Source organism: Colias eurytheme, chromosome 6 (genome assembly GCF_061535395.1).
Source record: "Colias eurytheme isolate Ceu_HAF_F1 chromosome 6, ilColEury1 Martin Lab GWU primary, whole genome shotgun sequence".
Taxonomy (NCBI): domain Eukaryota; kingdom Metazoa; phylum Arthropoda; class Insecta; order Lepidoptera; family Pieridae; genus Colias; species Colias eurytheme.
Genome location: NC_142985.1, coordinates 10,909,029 through 10,926,652, shown reverse-complemented (window position 1 = coordinate 10,926,652; position 17,624 = coordinate 10,909,029). Strand labels below are relative to the sequence as shown.

General features: G+C 33.5%; 3 protein-coding genes across 3 annotated transcripts; all 3 read left to right on the top strand.

Annotated features, from left to right (window-relative positions):
• Positions 1-578: 578 nt before the first annotated feature.
• Positions 579-7,031, top strand: LOC149908017 (uncharacterized). The gene is made up of 5 exons (XM_090103148.1): positions 579-740; positions 2,977-3,179; positions 3,259-5,124; positions 5,225-5,355; positions 5,438-7,031. The coding sequence occupies exons 2-5, from the start codon at positions 2,987-2,989 to the stop codon at positions 5,660-5,662; spliced, it is 2,415 nt and encodes an 804-aa protein (XP_089959274.1). The 5' UTR covers positions 579-740; positions 2,977-2,986; the 3' UTR covers positions 5,663-7,031.
• Positions 7,032-8,166: 1,135 nt separating this feature from the next.
• LOC149908016 (phospholipid scramblase 2-like) lies at positions 8,167-11,018 on the top strand. Its single transcript, XM_090103455.1, has 7 exons — positions 8,167-8,297; positions 8,784-8,840; positions 9,140-9,280; positions 9,534-9,751; positions 9,992-10,159; positions 10,440-10,589; positions 10,899-11,018. The coding sequence occupies exons 1-7, from the start codon at positions 8,240-8,242 to the stop codon at positions 10,953-10,955; spliced, it is 849 nt and encodes a 282-aa protein (XP_089959581.1). The 5' UTR covers positions 8,167-8,239; the 3' UTR covers positions 10,956-11,018.
• A 220-nt stretch (positions 11,019-11,238) lies between these two features.
• On the top strand, positions 11,239-16,837 carry LOC149908015 (ankyrin repeat and MYND domain-containing protein 1-like). The gene is made up of 14 exons (XM_090102624.1): positions 11,239-11,379; positions 11,716-11,889; positions 11,978-12,187; positions 12,359-12,571; positions 12,820-13,137; positions 13,216-13,399; positions 13,476-13,983; positions 14,090-14,258; positions 14,340-14,564; positions 14,649-14,888; positions 15,035-15,176; positions 15,263-15,455; positions 15,529-15,892; positions 16,616-16,837. Exons 1-14 carry the CDS (start codon positions 11,239-11,241, stop codon positions 16,835-16,837), a joined length of 3,303 nt encoding a protein of 1,100 aa, XP_089958750.1.
• Positions 16,838-17,624: the final 787 nt, after the last annotated feature.

Here is a 17,624-nt window from a genome sequence, read left to right as displayed (position 1 = left end):
GATCGTAAACGTTAATTAAGAGGAGTCAAGGAAGTTTTCAGTTATGATGTGAAAAGGATATATATATATCTATATATTTTTAATAAATCAATATGTATGGATATGTTATATTTTCAATATGAATGTAGTTCTATTTTATTCCATAGAAAGTTTTACCTATTGTCCCTTTATGTTGCCCTCTAAGAATCTTAGTCTATAGGAAAATCTTAATACATTCTAAAGAATATTTTATTACTATATAATACATATATATCAATACTTAGCTTTGTCATAGAGAAAAAAAAATTAAATAGTTTATTTTCTAAGTTGCACGTTTCCAACAAATTACAATGAAAAATTGGATGCACTCAATATCTGTAAATAGAGCTGAAACAAAACAATGGAGACTGATGACCACTGAGAGCAAACAAAGTGCAACTAATAGGTCAATATAGCATGTGCAACAAGGCGGGCCTAACAGAGCTAATGTAAATAAAAGAGTACAGTCTGTATATGACCTAAGCTCCTGCCGCACTATCGATCCGCGCTTATATAAACCCCCGCACTCCACAGCCCTCACGCCTTCCAGCTACGCCGTGTTCCGTAGGTGGCTGTGAGCCCACGGAACTCCGTTTTATTGCGCAGCCGTCGCGCAGGTTTCACCAACTTACAGTATCCCAGTTATCTTCCAGACTTCCACCAGCTCGAACGCTGTTCGCATTGCCGACTGGTATTGTTGTGGCAGTGATAAATGTTTTAAGGTAAGGCAACATCCAACATTCGTAGAACTTATTTGATAAATAAATGTTTTTTGGACAAATATGAGTTTTTCAGGAATTTTTAAAAGTTGCAAATTTTTATGCTATTCATGATTTTGTAGGAGGTATCGAACAGACTATAGTGACCTACATTATTTTGCAGGTTGCAGATAGGCATATTTTTAAAAACGGCTGAAAAATGCTTTTCAGATAACATAAACAAAATCACCTGTAAACAAATGAACATGGGTTGTAAGTTTCAATTTCATTGACGAAAATGTGAAACAACTAAAGGAACAATGAAAGTAAAATATTTTTTTTTCAAAATAAATAACTTCTAAATAATAATAATTTTAAACTAATAATTTTAATAATTTTAAAAAAGCCTACACTCTCAGTACGTTCAAGCTTTCATTGATATTGATCTAACGAGTTTAGAAGAATAAAGGAAAGCTTTTAAATTCAATTCCACTGCTTCAGCCGGGAAAATATATTTTTTTACATAATTAATGTTTTGTTTGTTTCTGAGACTATTTTAATTGAAATTGAGATTTATTCTTCATATGGTAGAGAGGAAAGTTTTTGTTTATTTATTTGTTTCGATTTAACTCTATCTACTCCATGAATTTAAATTTATTTGACCATACCATTTTAACCGATGTTTACTGTTCATCTAAACCAAAGGGCTATAACAAAGGGCTTTTATATCCCCGGTCGACCCGGCGAGTGAAGCTGGGAAGAGCGGATAGTCAAAAGTAGATAAAGAAAGATCTAAATTACTAAACGAAAGTAAAGTTTCGTCTTTTAATAATGAAAATACAAAATTGTCCCTGGGCACTGCTCACCAAAAGGTCTAATTGAAATAATGAGACTTTAAGAGGTAAACATATAAACATACAAATTCCTTCAATTACAACAGATTCCAAGAGGCACATTTATCAAATAGCCGTACCCTTCAAAGTATGTAATGTCAACTTTAAAACACGTTTAAAACCTAATTTTCCTTAACATGATTCCTTATACGACTTTATTCTTAAATGAAATAAAAAAAAAATATTGAAATTAATTAATTTTTAAGGTTGCTTTTAAATTTCAGAAATACCTACTGAATTATCCAGCGATTGAGCGAATATTATACATACAATTAATTAACATTTAAACCATTAACTAGGTTCATAATTATTGTATTTTTATTGGAAATTGATCATGCTTTTGTTTTAAAGAAGATTTTTTTTCTGCCGAGAAAATTCCATTGTTCAATGTAATCAACAAATGTTAGATATTAATTTCATGTTGGATTGTAACAACATACAATTTTTAAAATTTAAGTTCGTATTATTTAATTCGAAAATTCAAACACTTACGTGCATAAAGTTACTTTATCAATTTGTAGATTTTATCATTTTAAAACCAAAATTGAATACAGATACAATCTTAATATCAGAATACAACCCATAAATAAAATGAAGTAAATAATTAAGCTTAATAAATGTTTTTATAAATGATGGTGGATTATATTTATAGCCCAGATTTCCAGATAGAAATAAGTAAGTGGTTTTGTAAATAGCAAAGTAATGTTCAATCCTGAAAATATATAGATATGCGTAATAAATTGTTGGGAAACGGGCGTAATCTCAGAGGTAATATAAAGTGATCTTGTTTTCTATAAGTCGCTTGAGGGTAATGGCGTCGGCGTCGTTAGAGTGCTCTTCGTAATTCGATTTCACGTTGAAAAGTTTCCTTGGGAAATATCAAATAACATTCATACCGTGCTGTGACATGTGTTAGAAATTATATTTGAAACGTGTTGAAAATATTATAATATGTTATAAAAATGTATTATATAAAATATAATACATTTTTATATGTTAACGCGATAAGCTTTTTATCTTGCAGCTTTAAGCGAACGATTATTGCGTAGAGTTTATTTTGTAGACGAACATAGAAAAATAAACGGTGAAATTTATAAGAATTAGTTATGCCAATGCTCTTTTTTTAATTAGTATTATCATTTTAAGAAACATTCGACTATATTTAACTAGCTTACCCACGCAACTTCGTCTGTTCGAAAGGAATATTGTTTCTCACTTCTGCAAAATTTTAATTGATTAACTCGTTGAAAAAATCAAATCGAATTGTCATATTTACATAATTATTTCCCCCATCGAAATTACGAGAAAGTATAAAAATTGTACAATTTTCAATTGATTAAAAAAATATGGTTATTTTATGCTACCAGAATTCATACGATGGGTGTATTATGGATATGGGCCGTAGCGGCCTGTTTCCTGGCCACCTCGGTGGCGGATAGAGGAGGGTCCCTCCGCGGCGCTCTTGAAGCCCTTCAGCGTCGTCAGCGCGGCAGAATGCACAACCAAGGTCCAGTCATACCACAGGACTATGATACATTGTACGAATTTGTACCACCGCAGGCTTATGCAGGTACAATGTCATAGTAACTTTAATATTTATTATAGTTTTGTAGCATCTATGGAGTATGATACAAAGTGATCTTTTTCAGAGCCAGATTATGCCGTGGACGTTGAGGATATGGATGAAGAACCCTCCCCACAATATGTTGTTAAATTGCTTGAAAACAATGAAGTACCTCCCGATGCTTATGAATACAAAATTATTAAGAAAAAGAATTCCGTTCCCCGATCCACTACTAAAAAGGAATCCGCATTTCGTGAGAGAAGTCAACATGCAGATAATGATAGACTACGTGATCTTTTTATGGAAAGAAATGAGCCTCAGGAAAAGGAAGAGATGATCGTAGAACGCCCTGAAAATGATGCAGAATATGCTGTACTTTTAGGCCAACTGTGGACAAAGTATAAAAATAATAAAGCTAATGCTAACCATGCTGACAAAGCACCACAAGGTGTAGTGAAACTCTATAAGGAAAAAATAGTTAAGAAACGATATCCTAATAATTGGGGCCCAATTGCCTTTAAAAGGAAACGTAGCTCAGACTTCGAAACGGAACTTCCAGTTGCGAGTGAATTAGATGAAAATAAGAGTCTTGATGGTAATCAAGATACCGATATCTCAAATTACAACGCATATGACGTATCTGACGACGACAAGGACGACATTCGGGAGGAATATGCTATTGCTTTCCAACCCCTAGACGATGATAGCTTATCGGATTTAGCCGATGAAGATCAATATGCATATGAAAACATTGAAAAACGTTTTCCTGTTTCAAAACGCAGTAGCAGCAGTACTGGAAGCGCTAATATGCAAAAGAAAAGATTCGTCTTAAATAATAATAATGCAAAAACATTCAGAAGTGGTGCAGGTACGGATCCAAAAATAATACAAGATTTATCTAAAATATTTGGTAATTCAGAATATGAAATTATTAAGAATCCCGTTAAACGAAGCAGTGAACACGAAGAAACTCCTCATGAAATTAAGCCTCCTCGTGTTCCACACGATAACAACACCCAAGAACATTCTAATGCATCATTACCTGAAGATGTAAGTCATGAGCATCACGGTCATCCTCCGGGTGTATCAGGCAAAGAAATTGAACATGATATATCACAGCACGATCATAGTCATGATCATAATCATGATCACAGTCACGATCATAGTCACGATCATAGTAACGATCATAGCCACGAGCATGAGGCGGAAAAGACTAAAGTTGTTAGAAAAAAATCCATTGATTGGTCTGACTATTTTGGAATTGATAAGAGATTTAAAAAATCTGTGCCCCCAGGCAGTAATCTAAATGAAGACAGACTTAAGAAGATGTATTTTGATACTTTTAACAAAGAAGTTGTGTATCCTGTCAATAATATGAGGAAGAGCAGCTACATGAAAAGAAGTTATGACCCACAGAAGGTTAACAACAAGGCAAATATTGCTCTTAAGTTACGCGGAGAAAAAAGAAGTGCCGGTATAGACACGGAGACGGAGACAAAACTAGATAACTTTGACAAAAAACTAAAGAACATGGAAGGACTTATCGTAGATGAAGCTCTACATTACTCCAACATGGGAGAGGAGTTGGACTCTAAAGAAGAACAAGAAATGAAAGAAAAATTACTATCTCGACTAGCGGCAGCTTATAGCTTAGAAAAAATGAGAAAAGCATTAAAGGAATTCAAACAAAGTCTACAAGTGCAGCGAACAACTCCTTCATCGCAATCTACACCTGAGGCTGACGCTAAAGACAAGCGAGTTGCTGTTAAAAAAGAAAAAATAAACATGAGTAATGAGATTCCTACAGAACATCAACGTAAAGGTGACATTAGTGAAGATTTTGAAGATGAACAAGGTGCAGGTCATTATATAAATGGCAAGCTTGAGGAACAATTGTCTGAAGGATACATGGGAGGAAGTGGACGCCATCGCTCGCCTGTCATTTCAACGGGTAATGTTTTTTTTTAAGTTGTTAATGATTGAGTTGTTGATAATTATTATCATAAATTGATTTTTAATTTTGAAAGCTAATCGTACATTTTACGTTACAGTAAGCTCTGCTGGTGCGTGCCCAGTTCTGGCTAAAATAGTGCAGCGATGTCGTGGAATCGATTTGTTAGCCGGAGACCGCGGTCAATTGTTCCTCCCGTTGTGCAGTTTACATCAAATTTGCTACCTTTGTGTGAGTATAATTAAAACATGAAAAGCACAGTTAAAGTTCATTTCATAACCTAGCTACTTTATTTGCATATTTTTTTAAACAGGGTGAAGCACCACCAACAACTTGTGACCTTGTTTTTCTATCGGAAGCTGATTCAACGTGTGAGGGTGACATGAGTTGCCAGCGCGCCGCTCGTTCCGCTCTTATGGCCCTTAGAGAGTTGCACGACAATCTCGCTGACGAACTGGACGGGGAATGCGAAGCTAGCCCTTGCCTTCCCGCAACACTGAAACTGAACTTAGGATGGCAAAGAGCTCTTCAACGATAAACGATTCGATAGAGGATTTCGTCTCATATGCTCGAGTTCGGTGGCGACACCTACATCGTAGGGAAATTCATAAATGAGATTTGCAGCTCGAACATGTTAAATTAAATGTTCGTGTTCGATGAATGTATTTTATCGTAAAAGATTTGTTACTATTTTGTAATACTTATTTTCTAAATTTTAATATCGTATAGTTCTACAGTCATTGCATTTGATCGAAGTGAGTATATTTTTCTACCATTTTTTTTCGTGCGTATCTAGCCAGCCATAGATGCGTGCGATCTCAGATATGGTACATTTTTCCTGTAACATTACATACTGAGCATAAAATAATTTATTTACGCTGAATAATTTTTATAACTATGCTTTTATATGTTGTGTATTATTCTCAGAATGATGATAATATGCGTTGATTACTATTACATTTCCTATTAAAGAACCTCATGTTGTGGATAGAGTTGGATAATATCTATTGGAACGGAGAAAATTATTGGATTTATATATTCTAGGTATTGTATGGAATGAATTTATCGTTGTTAAATGTTTACTTGCATATTATTATACTATATTTTGATGTTTATGTTTAAGTGTGTCAACGTTACTAAGTACTTATTCTTAATTGATTATAATGATAAATGTACTTATGTGTAATTTTTAAAGCATTATTGATAAAACAACTTTATGTGAAGATAATCACATGAAAATTTTGAAATATGTTAAATAAAAACATTATGAATGTGTAGAATAACTTAAAATATATAATATGTATATTATTATAATATATAAATGTTCTAACAAGTATTATATTTGTTGTTTTAAATATGTCATTTTGTTATCCATATAGCGATGTTGAAAAGATCATCAAGATTAATGATTGGCTTTGAAAATAATATCTATGTAATAAAGAACAAATAAAAAGTGAAAGTGACTATAAAACGTAAAATTGTGAATTTTAATATCAGAGAGCACAATTTAGCACTAGTGCACCACTCTAGACTTTACTAGGACAATAAATGTTTATTTGCTTTCACGAGACTATTATATTGGTCTTTATCTATGCCTAGAAGGAAAAGCGCTAGGAATCCAGGCTCTTATGTCTTCCGAAGGTATTTGGCATCACGTTTTGATCCTAAAATAGCATAAAAATTATACAACGCTTATATGTACGAGTATATATTTTACATTCTACACATATTTATAAACATGTATTAACCAACAAAAACAGTTGTCACCTAGAATCTTTACAATTTATAAATGTATCGTACAAAGACGGTGTCATCATAATGCCAATAATTTTAACTTGATGTTATCACTCTATTCGTAAAGTATTCGAAGTTATATGGTAACATGAAAATAAATGTTTTCTGAAAAATTGCCTTTCACTTCCCCTTTCCCCATTTTTAGAATTTACATCTGCTTTACATTTGTAAGAAAATTTTACAATGCATGTTTTTTTTCGTAAGTACCTAAAGAAAAAAAAGTATGAAAAATAGTGTAGAGGAAATTCTTCTGATTTTCATAAGGGAAATCTTATCTACATTCAAGTTTTTATTTTCCCTTTGCAGTTTTTTTTTGCTTTTAAAATCTAATTCATAATCAATTTATAATATACTAGCGACCCGCCCCGGCTTCGCACGGGTGCAATGCTGATACTAAATACACTACAGAAAAATTGTGAACGTTGTATAGGTATAAAAATATAGCGGCCCGCTCCGGCCTCCGGCATCGCAAGGGTATAAAATACATAGCCGGGCGGTCGCAAACGCTACGTCCTGCAATTTTTAAATCTGTAATATCTTCGAAAATATTCACTTAAATCATACGGTGTAAAGGGCCATATAGATCTATATTAAATGAACAATGTATCTATGGTATTTAATTGGTTAAGGATTAATGCTGTATTGGTTAAAATCGCTTCGAAAATGAGCCATTATTTGTCGTAAAAAGTAAATGACAAAAAAAAGTTATTGTGGGTTATCCATAAGAGATAGACATATACCATCGCGGACTTTTCTGTAGACCTTTTCAATGTGTATAATACTTAGTACATCATTTTGATAAAACTCGTAGGGTTCAGCCTGCGTTTGCAATGTAAGCGGAATAAATGTAATTTTTTACGACATCACATTAGAAACCTCAAAAATAACAGTACTTCTCCACTACTTGATGGATCTTATTATACATATAAACCTTCCTCTTGAATCACTCTATCTATTAAAAAAAACCGCATCAAAATCCGTTGCGTAGTTTCAAAGATTTAAGCGTACAAAGGGACATAGGGACATAGGGACATAGGGACAGGGAAAGCGACTTTGTTTTATACTATGTAGTGATGATGATGATGATACATACCTCGCATCAACACGTCATACAACATCGATAAAACAGTAATTGGAAGTGTTGAACCAGTGTCGTTCGTGCCTTATTATTGATAGAGATATAGATTTATCTGATAACGTAGTGTAAGTACAGACAATCAAAATATGTCGATAACTCAGTGCGCTAAGGAACAAATAACTAGAAACAACTTAATACTTCTGCTTATATATTATAAACAATAGTTCGTGAATATATTATGTGATGGCCGATATTTCTCATACAGAATCTCGAGGGATCGAAAACTTAGCGGCTACCGCGGGTATGTATTGTTTGTTTGTGAGTCGTTCAAAAATTGTCCAAAATGTGAATCTATTGTTGTATAGGCTTATCACAAAAATATTAAATTTATAAAGATTTATATTTCATCACAATAAACGTATTGGGGGAAAAAAGTTGTGACCTACTTAATTCCAAAATTCATTAAAGGAATCCTAGTATGAGATTTGTTTTTTCACACAATCTTTTATCAACATTGTTATGTTAGGTATACAGGTATCATACAGATCGCGTATTACATTTTAATTGATTGAAATTACTTTTATAATTCAAACACCTTTTTACCTAGAAATACTGAAGACACCATTTAATTTGAACGTTGGAGGCAATGCAAGACCGAACACAGAATAACTTAAAATTATCTTTTTTAATTATTTGTTTTTAACTTCGAAGTATGTACATGAAAGCTTGATATGATCGCTCATAACCATTTAATCATAGATTAATTTGCTTTGTTCTCCTTATCTAGATGATGGATCTAATTTAAGACCGGATTCAGTTATATCGCAGCAACCACAGTCAAACGGTAAGGTAACAATTTGTAAAATTATATATGGAATTGTTCTTATTGAAATTTATCACATATTAAAAACTCTATGGGGTAGATACATTTGATTCACTTATTCGTGTTCTTTACGGTCAAGTACCTACCTTGGTGATCAACCTTCTATATTATTTTATGCTGGTCCGACAAGCGGTTCTCGTCTTATAGAAAACTCACTCATCCTTGAGTATATTTAATACAAGTTTCATAATACAAACAAAAAAACTCTTTCAATGTATTTATTTATTAAAAAGGTTTGTAATATTCCCTAAATTTTACAGACAAACCTCGAGCCGAGCTGCCCGTGTCCACGGTCGACTGGAGGCAGAATGCCGTGACGCCTCTCCGACCCATGCATGGTCTGGACTTCCTGATCGGTGTGTCTAGCCTCCTCATTCAGCAGACAGTAGAACTTAATGATTGTAAGTCAGACATAAAAAACAAAAAAATAAATGTAAAGGGTACATTCACATAGTACCTACGTTACTACTGAAGAGTGGACAAGAGTACCTAGATATCCTGAAGAATAGATATATATTTTCTACTTTACTAACCTAACATAAAAATCAACCAGAATCCTCATTAATATTTTCACAATCCATTTTTCATACGAAATTCTTCTATCAAATTTTAATACAATTTAACAGTTGGCAATAATGTAAACAAACATTTCAGTAACATCTAGCGTAGACTCAGAAAACTGGTACATTGTGAGGGTACCGAATGGTCCATCCCTGTTCTTGGCCAGTGAGAGATCGTCCAAAACACAAAGACTGTTCTGTGGTGTGGGAAGAGCGTTCACATTACACCTTCATGATAACAGCAGGCAAGGAGCCATGGATATGGAGCGGCGGTTGGCTGCTGCGTCTTGTTTCTTTCCTTTCAGATTACAAGTATGTAGCTGTCCTAAAATCGAACTGTCTGTCTTGTAAAGAAGACAAAATTATTTGTATTTGATGGAGAAATCGTTATTTTTAAATTGCTTTATTTATAGGATTGATAACAAACTATTTGCTCGATTATCAACATATTTAAGTTTTTTCATTTGTCGTCGGTCCCTAGGGATCTACTTTGAATGCAGATCGTTTTATAGTTACATTTGCTCTTACAATCTTGTTATAATAAAATTACAGGAAATGAAAGTAATCACACCACCAGGAGACTACATCGGTCGTATCCAGCAGCAGTGGACGTGGATGGTGCCCTTCTATCTAGTGAGGAATCTTAATGATGACGTCATATACGTTATCGAGGGTCCGGCTAGACTGAATAAGAGTAACCTGATATTATCAGAGTTTAAGGTAAGAGTATTTGGGCGTAAAATATTATCTTTAGACGTGTAAATAATATGAAGCATAGTTCATTACAGACATTATGGAGTGCTTAGTTTATTACATTTACCCAGCGTGTCTGGAACATTGTTAAAAAAATATTGACAATTTTCAAAATCAACTGATTTCAGTAGTAATCATTTTATATCCTATATTAGTCTTCTTAGGATCTTCTCGTATTTGATGCAATGATATACCTACTTGATCTTGACGAGGAATAATCGCTCACTTAATGGTAATTTTTGTTCAGATATTGACCAGCGATTCTCTCCGTCAAGTGGGCAAGATCTTCCACAGCTGGGACCGTGAGCTGGTCAGTTTTGTGACCACTGTCATGTTTCCAGACTGCGCAGTGCAGCCGAAGCACAAAGCTCTTCTATTGGCTGCTACATTTCTACTGGTAGAGTATTTATTAGCTATTATAAAGTTATTGAACAGGCGAAATAATACATCATTTTGAGGTGGAAATAGTTTTAATTCACAACAGATATCTGTCACACACTTAAAAATTAAATAAATAAATATTTATGATCCTAATACTTGGCGAAGTACTAGTAACAAGTACAATTTTATTATTAGTTCATAATAAAGTAGTAATAGTAGTTTTAAGATTAAAAGGAGTTTAGCCAGTAGTAGTTAGTTACAATACACATTTTACCGTTCTTTATGTAGGTATATAATATCATAATATGTTTAATTTTTTTTTCAGGAATATACATATTTTGAGAGAGCGAAAACAAGCTGCCTTCGATGCAACTGTTGTTAAAAAGATTTTAATGATCCAAAAAACATCAAAATTATATGGCTTTAAATTTTTATTGTTATTAAAATAAACTACATGAAAAGACTTTGTTTTATTATTGAAAAGGGAAATACAAACACAGAAAAACCTATTTAATGATGCCTGCTTGTCACAGCTGCTTGTCTTGATAACTGTCATGATAAAATAACCTCTGAAAGCTCCGAGCATATACAAAACCATGAAACATTTTTGCTAAAATTTACTATTTGAATATTTATAAAGTTATTTTGCCTAAAAAATATTTTCCATGGTGCATCCTAAAAAATCTAGTAACTCAATTGAAAACAAGGGCACGAAAACATGGCCGTATTATGAATATTATGTGGGCGAAAAGGATCCAGACAACAGAAGATGCGGTTATGGTGTAAATACCTGGAGTGGGGCTAAGGTAAATAGCTCATTACAATATATTATAAAATTTAAATGGAAAGAGACGATCTAATAAGATTCTATAATAATCGGTAATCATATCTAACAATAATTGTTGTTATACAAATAACTTATTTAATTCGCTTGTTTCATGCAGCTTTTGGGATAATTGGGCACCTCATAGTGGTGTTTAACAATAACAAAACTGGGGATTATTGTTTAAGCTATTATACACTTGGGAAGTGTGAAACCTTCGCAAATTTTCTTAGTATTTAAGCAAAAACTGTATTCTAATAGCCACATAAATGTACGTAATTTAATTCATCAGCTAAGACTACATAGTTATAATGTTTAGTCCCTAGAAAACTATGATGGAAGCTTCACCTGTGACACAATGCACGGTTCTGGAGAGTATCGTTGGAAATTCCATGGTGAAGATGGGATACCTTGTACCTATGAGGGGCATTTTTATAATAATTGCATACACGGTTATGGACTAATTTCTTTTCCTGATGGAAGAACTTTTCGAGTAAATACAATTTTTTATTGCATCCAAATATCTATTGGCCTTAAATATGACATAAAATTTTCGAGAATTAATATTGCTGTATATTCAGGGATTGTTCAATAACAATATGAGATGGGGTCCTGGTATTCAGTCACACACAGCATTACGAGATGATGTAGGTCTCTGGAAAGGCACTCAATTGATAAGACTGGCGTGGAGGCCGCAAGCACCCAGTGTAGTGCCTGACTTCACGTCCAATAATATAGGACGGATGATCGTCGAAGGACATAGGAAATTGCTCACAAATACTATAAGACATGTTAGTAATTAGATAAAAATATAACATTTGGGTTACAAAATTTTAGTAACAACATTTGTATCATCATATACGTATCACTTCCGTATTCACATAACCTCTGTTTAAATATGCACAGAATTTAGATTTTACTAGTGGTCTTTAAAATAAAAAAGATATAATATTTAACAATAGATAGGAGAAACAAATTGTGCGTTAGATCTTTTGAAAAATTGTGGCGCGGATCCTCGTTTTGCTGTAGAAGAATGGAAAAAACTGTATCCAAAACATTGCACGGACCTTGCTAGCCCGCTATGCCAGGTTGAAATATTCAATCGTGATTATTATAAGGACCGCATTGAATCTTTGGAGCAATTCAATAACAATATACAATTTGAAGACACCCAGGTAAATCTATAATATAAAAATGAATCGCGAAATGTGTTGGTAAGCGCATAACTCGAGAACGGCTGAACCGATTTCGATAATTCTTTTTTTATTATATTCCTTGAAGTACGAGAATGGTTTTTATGTAGAGAAAACGTAAATATGTACCACGGGCGAAGCCGGGGCGGACCGCTAGTTACCTATAAAAGCATTTGAATTAGTTAAGTAAAATTTTAAGGAAAATAAAAAAATCTTAATTTTTTTCTTAGATTCCACAAGATAGCCAGGAAAGTTTTCAAAAAGAAAAATTTTATGCTTGGAACAATAGCAATATTATTATAAACATGATGAAACATTGCTATGAGCACGAAAAACAAAGAGATAATTATGAAATTGATTTAAATACAATTTTATCTGGCCCACGAAAACTTTTCAAAATGGCTGGCGCTCATGAAGCAGATTGCAGAACTTTGCTTTTGACAAGCTATCTAGGTTACATCGCAAATGTAGCAGACCTCATAAATAAACATAATGTAAATCCAAATGTAGCTGACATACAAGGAAACACGGCATTAATGTACGCAACAGTAAGTACACGTATACTACTAATGGAATAAATAATTGCTATTCAGTTTATGTTAAATTCTCCATAAATTAATTTAAAGTGTGGTGATCAAGTGAATACAATAAGTTTTCTTGTGGACGCTGGAGCAGATATCGATTGTTTCAATGATTCGTGCTGCACATCATTAGGTATAGCGCTGATGCGGTACACCTGTGCCGTCAACGATGTACCACCCAACTTAATTCTTCAAAGTTTGCTCCCACCTCCTATCGTACCAGCCCCACGTAAGTATATTCTTTCAAATGAATATTTCAGTCTCTTATTTCAATATAATTGGATATACGATTATAGCTCCTACAGAACCAAGAGCTTCTGAATGGCACCTTGCTCGCGATCTCGCATCCCAAGGTACCACTGTAACCTTAATAAAGAGCTCAAGCAAGACAGTGCGAAGCCTCAGTCAAAAGAAAGTAAAATCGCAAATGTCTATAAAAGAACAAAATATGGGAAGAAGGAAAACTGAAACAGCGTCAACGAAAGCTCCAGAGACAGAATACGATTCTGATGATTCACTATCAGAGAATAAGAAAGTATATAGTAATGTTAGCAGAGAATTTACGAGTAAAGTAAATGATATTTTTCAACAACCTAATACAAATAATACAGTTCCATATTTGTTTGAAATCAACGATATGGTAATGGAAGTTGAGGCTCTTGAAGAGGAACCTAAAAAGGTTCAGGATAAAAACGTTAAAAAGGTTGTATCTAAAATAATGAAGGACACGGTGAAAACTAGCAAAGAATTGGTATGGTCCAGTTCAGATAAAGTTGAGTCCGAGAACAGCATTGAAAAACAAAGACATAAAATGTAAGCGAATTACGCAACTTTTTGTTATATTATATCTGTATTTTAGTTACATTCTACCTACAATCTACTTATGTGATATTACTTATTGTTACTTAATGACACGCAGGTTGGAACAAATGAAGCTGACTATTTTAGAACTTTTGACAAAGGGAGCTAAACCTCAATTAGTTCGTTGTCCACAGCCTGCATTAGTCATAGCAATTTCTAGTAATTGCCCTGATTTGATTAAACTTTTAGTTCAATATGGGGCTGATGTAAATGAAATTTACCCACAGGTGCCAAAAACTCAAAAATTTTTTGCAATTAATTTTGGAAATAAATTTAAAATAAATTAACGGTTTTAATTATTTATTTAGATTATTGGATATTCACCATTAGACATCGCAGTTTCAAAACCGTTTACACTTGAAAATTTGGAAATCGTAAGAGCCTTACTAGAAAGTGGTGCCAATGCTAAACGCTGCATTTATTATGACGATACTGGCTCATCCGATATAACAGTATATAAGCCTCATAAACTAGGTCCTACACTTCTACATGCTGTGATTGCAAGAAAGGCTGAAAACGAAAATGAGGAAGAGGTTCTATGAATAACACCTGTTTTTATTGTTCATAATTTTTTTTTATTCCAAAGCCTTTATCAACTTTATTATATTTTTGTCCAGATACGGCAGCTATTGCTAAATCTATTACTCGATTACAACTGTGATCCAACATCACAATTTAAAGGGCGATCGGCTATCGACTTAGTAATGTCAACAAATATTGCACTTTTTGATGTATTTATAAGGAATCCTAAAACTGATCTCAATTGTATTATCAATGATTTAAATCAGAATGTGTTGGTAAAAATGTTTTGGGTTCCTTTCTTTAAAATCGTACCTATCACAGAAAAAATTCAAACCGTAAGTAGTTCTGTTGCCACTTGCTCTATTAATAGTCTCTATTAATATTCATTAACTAGCTGTGCCCCGCGGTTTAACGCCGTTAGTACACCGACGCATTCGCGTGCGGCAATATTAAATATTATATATTCATGAATATTTTTTAGCTTACAAATTTATTGCTCTACGGTGCTGATCCCCTTCTTCCTTGTAAAAACGGCCAAGAAAGATATGAAAATATTTTCGTTTTTGCCAAGAATTCATTGTCCGAATTAGATAATACTCAAGTGAAGGCCTCCAGTCCAACCGGTCGGTAAATTTGTCGTCAATTGAACAAGTATTATTGCTTAATGTCAAAATGTTCAAAGAAAATTATGTTCTAGCTCACGATTAAGACCAAAAAGGTAAAAAACTAGAGAAACCTAAAAAAGAAGAGAAATTAACTACAAAATCAGTAGGGAAGATGGTTACTGATGACAAAGAAGATTATAGACAAGCTATTGAACTTGTTAAAGAATGCGCAAGACTACTACATATCAGATGGTTGCAAGGGAAATTAGTTAAAGAGCTAATTTGTACAATAGACAAGTAAAATTCCTGCTATATATAGTGAAAATAACGTGTAGAACAAAGTAACATGAAGAAATTCAAATATTTTCAGATTCAAACATCGGCAATGGAACATGATCCTGAATGAATGTAAAAATAAGAAGCGTATCGGTCTATGGATAACACCACATCGTTGTCTCGAAATCTGGAATATTCTTGCAACAAAAAGGAATAAGATTTACAGGGATCAAAGAATCTTAAAACATCTATTGTCTATAGTGACATTTTTAGCGTGGCGATTTTATAGACCCAAAAATAATGAATTTAAAGCTAGTTCGAAGGTTACTGCTATTGTACGAGATCTCGTTGATAAAGATGTTTTTTATTTGCTTAAAGAATATAAAAGTACAAGTAAAGTTGCACCAGATGAAATGCAATGGAATTCCCAGTATGTAAAGCCAGAGCTTGACAGAGATGTAAGTTTACAACACTTATGATTGAGATTTTACACGAGAAATTAAATAAAACAAACCTAACTAGCTTTCCGCCTGCGGCTTCGCCCGCGTTTTCAAAGAAAAACCCGCATAGTTCCCGTTTCCGTAGGATTTCCGGGATAAAACCTAGCCTATGTTACTCGTGGATAATGTAGCTTTCGAATGGTGAAAGAATTTTTAAAATCGGTCCAGTAGTTTATGAGCCTATTCATTACAATCAAACAAACAAACAAACAAAGTTTTCCTCTTTATAATATTAGTGTAGATATCAACTTTCAATTATTATTAAACTAATGTAGTTACATATCGCATGCACTAAGTGAATTTAAATCCATACTAATATCACAGTCTACTAAAACCTGAAAATAATATTAACTGAACTATGAAAATAATATTTAGGTATACTGTGCTAATATTATAAATGCGAAAGTAACTCTGTCTGTCTGTTACTCAATCACGCCTAAACTATTGATCCAATTTTCATGAAATTTGGTATGGAGATATTTTGATACCCGAGAAAGGACATAGGCTACTTTTTATCCCGGGAAAATGACGCAATCCCGGAAATCCCACGGGAACGGGAACTATGCGGGTTTTTCTTTGACTGCGCGGGCGAAGCCGCGGGCGGAAACGTAGTTATAAATGAAAATATTATTAAACGAAGTTTTTTTTTTTCATAGGATTAATGTATCAAATATTTTACAGAATCAAAAGTTTTATGTATGCTTTGAGTGTGCGTTACCATTGAATCAAGATAAAGTATTATGCAATATTTGTAAACTTGTGTCCTTTTGTTCGTATGAATGCATGAAGGTGAATATAGAACGGATTGGATGCCATCCCTGCAGTGAGGATCTGAAAGCTAAATATTTCCAGAGCCCTAATTATAGTTTGCCATCGAGCGCCGATAGCCCGAAGAATAAATAATACGCGGTACTATATAAAAAATAAAAATGTTAACTATGGCTTTTGAGAAACGTTTTTTACATTGTGTAATTTTGAAATTATAATTTATTTTAAAATTTAAATAATTAGTACTTATTAATGTATAAAAAAAGGATAATCTATTTTTTATATTTAAAAAAAATTGGTTGTCTGTAAAGTCGGTTTACTGACGATAGTTAAACGTGACAACGTCCGATTGTGCCTCTTTTTCGCTCGTTCCGCGCTCTCGCTTGCACTTCAAACCTTCCATGGAACGCCTCAGAGCGAGGTAACGCCGCATGAGTCGTGTTTTTTCGTGCGTGCAGCCGGCTCAATCGAATTATATGACGTTGTCACGTCAAAAATAATCGAACAAATAAAAATATTTAACGAACATCTAAGAACGAACAAACTATTTATTTGTATAAGGGCCGATTTTTCAATGCCCAGATAAACAGCTAGATAGACTTTATTCTTCAGTTAACAAAATATTCAATTTTTCAATAGACGAATAGGCCTTATCTATCGAATAACTACGTTATTTGAGGAATAAATCTATTTGCCGCTCCAACGGCCAGATAGCGCGCTATTCGACGGTTAGGCGTTTGAGTTGACAACTAACGCGTCAAATTTGGGATATTTTCGTATGTCATAACATAGAGCGTAGAATTATTAACAATTAAACCTCTTTCTATACAATAATTATCAATTAAAATCATATTGAAATTGATGTTTTTGATAGTACTGATGACCATGCCATTGAAAATTTGCCGAACGCTGCCTTTAAGTA